Here is a 10984-nt window from a genome sequence, read left to right as displayed (position 1 = left end):
TTTTTTTTTTTCAGGATTCTTTGGTGAATAGAAAGATCCAAAGAGCAGCATTTATCTGAAATAAAAAGTTTTTTAAACATTATACACTATACCATTCAAAAGCTTGGAATCAGTATAATTTCTTTTCTTTTTTAATACTTTAATTTAGCAAGGATGCTTTAAATTGATCGAAAGTGATGATAAAGACATATATAATGTTACAAAAGATTAAATGCTGTTTCTATTCATCAAAAAAAAAACCTGAAAAAAATGTTACTCAGCTGTTTTCAACATAATAATTATAAAAAATGTTTTTTTGAGCAGCAAAGCAGAATATTAGAATGATTTCAGAAGGATCATGTGACTGGAGTAATGATGGTAAAAATTCAGCTTTGAAATTACAGGAATAAATTACATTAAAAAAATATTCAAATAGAAAAGAGTTGTTTTAAATAGTAAAAATATTTCAAGATTTAACTGTTTTTTTTCTGTACTTTGAATTAAATAAATGCAGGCTTGGTGAGCAAAGAGAATTCTTAAAAAAAAAAAAACATTAAATATTACTGTTCAAAAACATACTGGTAGTATATGTGTTTCATTTCAAGTATCATATTTGATACATCAGGCTTTTATGGCTCATATCGTATGATATAGTACGAATATAGAGCTCTTACTTGTGAAGAAAAGCGCCTCACCTTTGCTCATCTTGATAATGTAGAGACCTTAAAACATGAATGTATCACATATTATGTATATTAATGGCCATGTTTGGTGAAAGGCTAAATGTCAATTTCATCCTCAGCAATAATTGGCTCTGGTATTGGAGGCACGGCAGCTGCGTTTTTCTTGAGACAAGAGTTTGGACCGGCCGTGAAGATCGAAGTGTTTGAGGCAGGGACTGTTGGAGGCCGTCTGGCCACTGAAGACATTGGAGGATATGAGTATGAGACAGGAGGATCCATTATTCACCCCCTCAACCTGCACATGAAGCATTTTCTAGAAAGACTCGGTCAGTCCACTTCCCTCTCAAGCTTTCCTTATGATGTTCGTCTCTAAAAATACAGAACTGGATAGTTTCAGTTTAACCTTGCGTATGGCATGTTCTTGGATCAGGTATGTCTCCTCGTGCCGATGTGCCGTCTAAACTGGCGATATTTGACGGGAAAGAGCTGACCTTTGAAGAGAGCGACTGGTTCATAGTGAACTTCTTACGCATGCTGTGGAAATATGGATTCAACTTCATTCGAATGCATATGTGGGTGGAGAGCGTACTGGACAAGTTTATGAGGTTTGTCTGTTGCGTTGCCTTTATTTTTTCCAGTGGTGAATAGAATGAATATAACCAAAGCCCTTTTATTGTCTCTGTAGGATTTATCAGTACCAGCAGTTTGGCTACTCGTTCTCCAGCGTGGAGAAGCTTCTTCATGCTATGGGTGGAGACAGTTTCCTTACTCTGGTCAATCAGACGCTGGAGGAGGCCATGCTGGCTGAAGGCTTCTCTCAGGTCTTTCTCAATGACATCGTAACACCCATCACAAGAGTCAACTACGGCCAAAGTGTCAGAATTAATGGATTTGTGGGTATGCCTATATTATATATACTGACCTTTCACTATTAATAACAAGTGGGTTGGTGACATGACACTCATTTTTTGGGTCTGAATCTATTCATTTATTTGTGACCATGGACCACAAAACCAGTCATGAGTGTAAATTTCTCAAAATTGAGATTTTTACATCATCTGAAAGCTGAATAAATAAGCTTTCCATTGATGTATGGTTTGTTAGGACAATATTTGGCCGAGATGCAACTATTTGAAAATCTGGAATCTGATGGTGCAAAAAAAAAAATCAAAACATTGAGAAAATTGCCTTTAAAGTTGTCCAAATGAAGTTCTTAGCAATGCATATTACTAATCAAAACTTACGTTTTGATATATTTACAGTGGGAAATTTGCAAAATATCTTCATCGAACGTGATCTTTACTTAATATCCTAATGATTTTTGTCATAAAAGAAAAATCGATAAATTTGACCCATCCAGTGTATTTTTGGCTATTGCTACAAATAAACCCATGCAACATAAGACTGGTTTTGTCGTCCAGGGTCACATTTAAAAATGCATTACAAATAATATTTACAGATACAATGACTTCAGTGTACTTCTATGATTAGCATGATTTTAATTTCTGAATGAAAGTTCGTTTCAGTTGGGAAGAATAGCTTGGCATAATTTTCTGTAATTATTATTTCTCAGGGCGGATAAACATGAAACTAGTATTGATATATTTGTAATATTAGATTTTTTTTTTTTTTTGCGTGTGCCAAGTCAAAATCATCTCATGCAACTAATGTGCAATTACTGTTAGTGTCAGTAGCTATATTTCCATCAACGTTTTATGCGCATTTTGAAGTATCACATCAGAAATGAGTGATGGAAACGGCAAATTTTTAGAAAAAAAAAAAGTGTTTCCGCTTGCTTGAAGTGGTTTTTGACTTTGCGAAAAAGCTTTAATGTGAATGAGAGATGGAAACACATTTACCAAATAAATTCCTCCATGTGTATTAAAAAAAGTCATGTGACTTTGCGCTATGGGATGGGATAGCTTAACTAACCAGCAGACCGATCTCATTGCACAGAATCTTAAATGTTGTTATGGTCATTCTTAAATGCTCTGTTGTCAAACTATTTCTGTATAATTGCCATTCCCAAATAGCTTACATCCACCTCTGAAAACAATGACCGTTTTCATTGTTTCTTCTGTAATTTATTATATATGAAAATTACTTTTTTCATTGGCTTCTCCTACTTTTCTTAGTGGTATTTAGTGCCTGTTTTTCAGAAAGTGACGATTTTGTTCTCTTTGACACGTTGGATTAAAACGGTGCTTATTTGCAGATGTTTTTGTGATTTCAAATTTTGCGCATAAGGTAAATTAGCAGCTTTGGATGGAAGGCCAGCTACTCTTAAATAAGTCTCTTAAAATATCAGATAAATTGAGCTTTGTATGACAAAGTGAGTTTTGGTATATGGTACAACCGTTGGAAAACTTAATATTTATAAAGGAATGGTTTAAGAAATTTCTAAAATAATTATTTTTACCTTTAAAAATTTAAAAAAAAATTAAAATAATGATCAAAATATGTATATTCACCAGTATTTGAGGAAAATATATAATTACTTATTGCTTAAACTATGTCCATGACATTTTAGAGTCAGTAGAGTCATTCAACAGTTAAATATTAATATTAATAACCAGTTTAATATTAAGTGACCTACATTGTCTGACTATAACACTATGGCCTGATTTTGCTCTATTTCGTCATCAAAAATAGTTTGAAACAAGTCACAACTGAGTTTCGTCTATGAATAAACATGCTTTTTTAAACGAATCTAGTGAGTCAATGATTAAATTTCCTATTCATAAAGTTAGTCACTTGCTTTATGAATGAATAAAATGAATGATATCATTCAGTAATTATAGGAGAAGTCCACATCCAGAATAACAATTTACAGAAAATGTACTCGCCCTCTTGTCATCCAAGTTGTTTATGTCTTTTTTTTTCTTGAGTCGTAAAGAAATTGTGTTTTTTGAGGGAAACATTTCAGGATTTTTCTCCATATAATGGACTGATATGGTGCCCCGATTTTGAACTTCCAAATACAGTTTAAATGCGGCTTCAAATGATCCCAAATGCGTCTGTAAACGATCCCAGCTGAGAAAAACTTGGATGACAAGGGGGTGAGTACATTTTCTGTAAACTGTTGTTCTAAAAGTGAACTCCTTTAAATCAGAAACTTGCCGCACCTACATGCAGTTTTATTTTTATTTTTAGTTCTTTAGAGTTATTTAAATCAAAATCATTTAAATCAAAAAAAGTCCACTTGTTCTTATTCTATTGTTTTAATTAGAAATTTTAAAAAGCTTAAAAATAGAATAAAAAAAAAATGCCATAAAAGATATGCCATTACATAGGTGAAAAATTCCCCTGTAAATCACTTTAAGGAGTCAAATATCACCTTGTAATAGGAAGGCAATTTTTTTTAAATCAGATTTTTTGATTATTAATTAGAAGGTGCTTCTAAAATTTTGACTTTGCTTCTAAATTTTTTAAGTTAGGAGCACAAGTAGAGTCCTGTATTAGCAAAATCAAAAATTTGAACTGGGGACCTGAGTTGCACACAGAATGACCTCTGTAATAATTTAACAGGTGTTTTTCTTCACTACTTGCTGCCCTCCAGCTAAACCTGTTGAGGATGACTGATTTATTAGATAAAGAAGCGTGTGAACATGGCATATGCTGTTTGTAGGTGCTGTTGCACTAGCAGGAGCTGAATCAGGACTGTGGGCAGTGGATGGAGGGAATAAGCTGGTCTGTTCCGGGCTTCTGTACCACAGCAAAGCTGAACTTGTTCCAGCTCGTGTCACTGCCATCACCATGAAAACAAGACCATCCAAAACTGGTACTGTCCACTTTGAACATTATAATGAATCTTTTTATATATAATGTACACTGCCAACAACCAAGGTCACAAGTTTTGGGTCAGCAAGTTGGTTTCTTGCCAACACCAATCTTTCCGTTGTCTTATTAATCCATTTTTTGTCGCTCTCTCAGGTTCCGCTGCTAGTTTCTATGAACTGAACTATGTTGGCGAGGCTGGTGCCGCCCATTCCATGTACGATATAGTTGTAGTAGCCACACCTCTCCACCAGGGCCTGTCTGACATCAACTTCTCAGGCTTTTCTCCAGCCATTCCATCCCACTTCCCTGGCCGCTACCACCAAACGGTGGCAACGCTGGTCCACGGTCTGCTCAATGTGTCATATCTGGGCACCACAGAGAAGCCGGAAGACTTCTTTGTTTCTGACGTCCTCACATTGGACAACAAAGACTCCGAGATCCACAGCCTGAGCTCTCTGGAACCGGTGAAAATTCCCAAGGATTACTCCCGCAGCCCTGCCAGTCAACCCAAAGTATGGAAGATCTTCTCCTCTCAGCCACTTTCTCAGAAGAATCTGCAGCAAATATTTCTTTCCTGGGACTCGGTGTCGGAGAAGCGCTGGCTCGCCTATCCCTCCTACAGCCCGCCGCACCGCAGGACGCCTCCCTTCATTCTCCACGATCGCCTTTACTATCTCAACGCCGTGGAGTGGGCGGCCAGTGCCATGGAGATGAGTGCCATTTCCGCCCGTAATCTGGCTCTGCTCGCCCATCACCGCTGGTACGAGCAGACGGGCAAAATCGACCAAGAGGATCTGCACACCAGACTCAAAGGTGAACTTTGACAGAGGAGCGCTGCGGTTCATCAACTTGTTTGGGTTTGTAAACAATAAAATCTAGTATGGGGATAAGAGGTTGGATTTTTGAAAGGCACCCTGTGCTGTATATTTTTAAAATAATTTTGTAGGTTATTACCTAGGTCATTACAATTAAGCACATTCAAAATTATCATTGCTGAAATGAAAAATAAGATTTTTTTTTTTTTTTTTTTGGTAAATCAGGGAAAAAAATCTGGCCAAAGTCATGAAATGTATTATAACCTTAAAATTATAAAAAAAAATGTTAATTGAAACAAAGCTGGAATTAAATAAAATATAAATATTAGACAAAAGAAAATTACAAATGTCAAATGTTGCTTTTGAAATACACTACCAGTCAAAAGTTTTTGAATATTAAGATTTTTAATGTTTTTTTTTTAAAGAAGTCTATTCTGCTCACTAAGCCTGCATTTATTTGATCCAAAGTATAGTAAAAAAAAAAATTAAATATTTTTTTATTTTAAAATAACTGCTTTCTATTTAAATATATTTTAAAATGTAATTTATTCCTGTGATCAAAGCTAAATTTTCATCACCATTACTCCAGTCTTCAGTGTCACATGATCCTTCAGAAATCATTCTAAAATACTGATTTGCTGTTCAAGAAACATTTATTATTATTATTATTTTTATTTTTATTTTTATTATCATTATTATTTTTGATCAATGTTTAAAATAGTTGAGTATTTTTTTTTTTTCAGGATTCTTTGATGAATAGAAAGATCCAAAGATCAGCTTTATCTGAAATGAAAAAAGGTTTTGTAATGTTATACATTATACCATTCAGAAGCTTTTTTTTTGGAAAGAAATTATAGAAACTAATACTTTTATTTAGCAAGGATGCTTTCAATTGATCAAAAGTAATGCTAAAGACATTTATAATGTTATAAAAGGTTTCAGATTTCAGATAAATGCTGTTCTTCTGAACTTTCTTTTTATAAAAGAAACCAGAAAAAATTCTAATGAGATGTTTTAATAATAATAGTAATACATGTTTTTTTGAGCAGCAAAGCAAAATATTAGAATGATTTCTGAAGGATCATGTGACTGGAGACTTTATGCTAAAAATTTAGCTTTGAAATCACAGGAATAAATTACATTTTAACATGTAATTAACAAATAAATGCAGGCTTGGTGAGCAGAAGAGACTTCTTTAAAAAAACATTAAAAATCTTACTGTTCAAAAACTTTTGACTGGTAGTGTAATAAAATGACTAAAATTCAAATAAATCCAAAGCTAAACAGAAATTAATTTAGCAAAAAATAAATTACTAAATTAAAAATTAAAACTAAACATTCCCAGAAATGTAAACATTTAATAAATACAATAATAGATTATAATACTAAGATAACATTTCATCAAATGATTATATGTTATATCAGATAGTAAATACTTGAATACATAATTTTTGTTCATTTCATACAGGTCACTTACAGGTAAATCAGACTACCAAGCCATAGAGAAACTAATTATTTGACATTAATTTTGTACACAGTCTGTGTATATTAATCTGTGTGGGTGAATCTCTTGAAACCTATCAAGAATGTGCACTGTAAAATCACAAGTAAGCATGTTTTCCATTCTCATTCTCTGTTTGTGTTATTAGCTGGATATGTTCTAGACAGGATTCTTGAGATTCACTCTTACATCATTCATGTACATTTAAAGAAGAGCAACCCTAGATGCACTGTAAAATTCACAGTAGTAGTGGCCTTTATGTGCTAGATTGTGGATATACAGTCTACTTAACTGTGTATGAGACACTGTATGTAGGAGCGCTGTGATTAGTAATAAGCTCTTTCTCTATCTCTCTTTTTTTGTTAATGAAATGGAATTAAGTATTGATATTAATTACTACTGCTACCTGTGTGTCTGTGTGTGTTGGGGGGCACTGTGATGTGCCAGGTTTTCACAAATACAATATTTTCCTGTGCTTAACTCTAGTTTAATCAGTCTAGTTCACCTGCTCAGTCCTCTAACTTGAACACAGCCTCTGACCTAGAATTTTCATGCATGTGCTAAGAAATTTTTTTAGAATCCTTATAATTTTTTTGTTCTTGCAAATGTGCATTTAGTATATGGTTAATTAGTCTTGGTGCCTTAAAGCGTCTTTAGTTTTTAACATTGCAAAAAAAGCTTAAATGACAGTTAAGAATTTGAAAGAAAGGATGTAATCTGACCAGGTTTTTTTTAAATATATATATAAATATATATTTTAATGACACATTCTCTTTCCAAATTCTTATGAAAAAAGATAAATAAATAAAAATAAGCAAACTGAAAATAAGGCAAAAATGAATCTATATCTCATGATGGTATGTGTTGTACTGCCATGAGTTTATGGTGATTTAAATAATTAAAAAAAAAGATTATATTGGTGGAAATTTAGTAATGATCACCATGGAGAATAATGGGATAGAAATATTCGTCACAGACAATCACAGTCTTTGCAAACAATAAGTATTAATACTACTGACACTACTGATATGTTTCTAATTTTCTGATTCTATTTTCCATGCAAATGAGCCTTTCTGATCAATGATTTGCTTGTAAATGTTGCCTTCCTGGAAAGCAACAGATTCCATTCTGTTTACATAGTTAATTTTTTTTTTTAATCCTTTTGACAAAGAAGAACAGTGTTAAAAATGAATGAAGAGTGCTTTTATAATAACAAATGGATGTTGGTTAAGAAATTGTTAAACGCAGTAATGATATTGATTTAAGAATGAGAATTTTGTTGATTCAAGTTCACAAGCTGTTTACAATTGCAATAAAATTGAATGTCTTTGAGTATGAATAATTGTGTGTAAATATAAATAATTCTATCTTGCATACCCACCTGTTCATGGTGCCCCTGTGGGATTTAAATAGTAAATGGGGGGGCCACATAGTAGGGATGGGACAATAAATCGATTCGTGGATCGATTCTGAGATCTTTTGAATGTGACATGCGTTTTCGGTTGTGTAGTGTAGACGGAGATCGTTTCTGAAACGCAGAGAAAACGCTAGTGTAAATGAGGATCAATTTCATTTTAAAACAAAAACGCACTAATGTAAACAGGAAAATTTCACCTCGGCTCAGAATGCTTTTATGACGCGAAATTTTTGTAAACAACCCACTGTGAACACCCTTGTAATTTGTGTGTGTGTGTGTATTTTCACAGTCGCAAAGTGTTTTAGTGTGGTACAAATAAACGATAGCAACACCCATATTTGATATTCAACTTTAGCACACACATGGACTAAATACAGTTGAGGTCAAAAGTTGACACACGTTGCAGAATCTGCAAAATGTTAATTATTTTACTAGAATAAGAGGGATCATACAAAATTAATTTAGTACATCATTCTTTTCATTTAGTACTGATCTGAATAAGATATTTCACATAAAAGACGTTTACATATAGTCATTCACTTTTTGAATTTGAAGATCAGGATAAATGTAACCACTTTTGTATTCTGGGGGAAAAAGTATCTTCTGTAGCTTCTGAAGGGCAGTACTAAATGAAAATATATGATACTTAGAGAAAAATAAGAACACATTTTCATTCTGTTCAGAAGTTTATACCCCTGGCTTTTAATGTATCGTTTTTCCTGGAGCATCAGTGAGTGTTTGAACCTTCTGTAATAGTTGCATATGAGTCCCTCAGTTGTCCTTAGAGCTAAAAGATGAATCTCAAAAATCATAGTCATTGTTGGAAAGAGTTAAGATACACAAAAATGCTGAAAAACTAAAGAATTTGTGGGACCTGAAGGATTTTTCGGGCAATTTAACTGTTCAGGACAAACAAGGGACTCGTGAACAATTATCACTAAACAAAAACACACACAGCTGTGGATCATTCAGGTAACAACACAGTATTAAGAATCAAGTGTATGTAAACTTTTGAACAGGGTCATTTTTATAAATTCAACTCTTTTGGACTATGTATATGTAAATGCATTTTATGTAAAATATCTTATTCAGGTCAGTACTAAATAAAAAATAACATGCATTTTGTATGACCTCTCTTATTTTGGTAAAATAATTAACATTTTGCAGATTCTGCAAGGTGTATGTAAACTTTTGACTTCAACTGTATTTATTTCCGAAGCGGATCTGACAGGATCTTTGGGACCTGACTGCCTGTAGAACCTTTGGAACAGCAATGTGAGGGACCTCTGAGACCAGCAAAGCTGTGAAATAGGCATCCTAGGACGTTTCAACTCAGGAGCCTCTCTGGGGCCTCAGGTTTTGGAGCCGTCTTTGTTTATGACAGCCTTTACTGGGATTTCTAGAGTGGCCCTAACAGGACCTCTGGACCCAAGGCAGGTGAGAAAAGAAGCTCTGTGCTCATGATGCATCCGAAACCTCAAAAGCATCCATGACACGGATCTCTAAGACCTGAATGCCAGTGGCAAGGACCACTTTGGCAGTAGTGAGGTAGGCATGGGGCAGCATCAGTGTCCTGGTCCACCTCACCTTGCTCCACCTGAGCTCTGGTGGATTTGGGTGGAGAGAAAAAAAGAGGCAAACCTCCTCTTTTCTGACACCACTTCTTTGTATTCTGTCCTCCTCTGACCTTTCTCCCCTGTTCGCCTCCTTCACTGACATGCATAGGCGTTTTGTCAGGACGAGGATGGAGCTCCGCCATGTGGTCGGTGGGTGTCAGTGTTGTGCTTGGACTGACTGTTCACACTCGCCACCTCCACGACATAGTCCCTGTCCCAGACGGGATGAAATTAAAGTAACAGTCAGGTTCAAAACAAGTTAAACTCCGTTTACAGCATACTGAATATTGTTTTATAGTTTATTTTGCAGTTATCTCTGGCTGACTGTAAATTATTTTTTTTAACTTTGAAACATAAAAAAGAATAACCCTGAATTACAACAGCACTTTTTGCCAAGTTTGCTGTAGTGCACTTCTAAATGCAGAAAACAACTTTACATTTGCGTTATAAAAATCTACTATGTTCTGTTGTATAGACGTGTGAAGGCATGATAATTTTTTCTATTGTTCAGTGAATTTAAAGTTATTTTTGTTTTGTTTGCACACAAAAAGTATTCTTGTAGCTTCATAACATTACATTAGTAGCGCTGATGTAACATAGACTATTTTATTCATGTCCTTACCATCTTTCTGGGCCTTGAAAGTGGTAGTTGTGTTGCTGTCTATGCAGGATCAAAGCTGTCGGACTTCATCAGAAATATCTTGATTCGTGTTCTGAAGATGAACAAAGGTCTTACAGGTTTTGAACGATATGTGACCATGGACCACAAAACCAGTCGTAAGGTCAATTTTTCGAAATTGAGATTGAAAGCTGAAAGCTGAATAAATAAGCTTTGCATGGATGTATGGTTTGTTATGACAGGATAATATTTGGCTGAGATACAACTATTTGAAAATCTGGAATCTGAGGGTGCAAAAAAATCTAAATATTGAGAAAATCACCTTTAAAGTTGTCCAAATGAAATTCTTAACAATGCATATTACTAATCAAAAATTAAGTTTTGATATATTTACAGTAGGAAATTTACAAAATACCTTAATGGAACATGATTTTTACTTAATTTCCTAATGATTTTTGGCATAAAATAAAAATCAGTAATTTTGACCAGAACAATGTATTTTTGGCTGTTGCTACAAATATACCCCAGCGACTGAAGACTGGTTTTGTGGTCCAGGGTCACATATGAGGGTGAG

At 34.3% G+C, this 10984-nt stretch overlaps 1 protein-coding gene across 1 annotated transcript in view; it reads left to right on the top strand.

Moving 5' to 3' along the window:
- Positions 1 to 8091, top strand: part of pcyox1 (prenylcysteine oxidase 1) — an 8803-nt gene extending 712 nt beyond the window's left edge. Inside the window, 5 exon segments of the mRNA XM_051120520.1 lie at positions 782 to 988; positions 1093 to 1267; positions 1348 to 1559; positions 4291 to 4443; positions 4596 to 8091. Of these exon segments, the coding sequence (XP_050976477.1) occupies positions 782 to 988; positions 1093 to 1267; positions 1348 to 1559; positions 4291 to 4443; positions 4596 to 5266 (1418 nt within the window). The 3' untranslated portion in view covers positions 5267 to 8091.
- The last annotated feature ends 2893 nt before the right edge of the window (positions 8092 to 10984 follow it).

Source organism: Labeo rohita, chromosome 10, assembly GCF_022985175.1.
Source record: "Labeo rohita strain BAU-BD-2019 chromosome 10, IGBB_LRoh.1.0, whole genome shotgun sequence".
Lineage (NCBI taxonomy): Eukaryota > Metazoa > Chordata > Actinopteri > Cypriniformes > Cyprinidae > Labeo > Labeo rohita.
The sequence above is the reverse complement of the archived record's forward strand: the minus strand, read 5'-3'. Positions and strand labels throughout refer to the sequence as shown.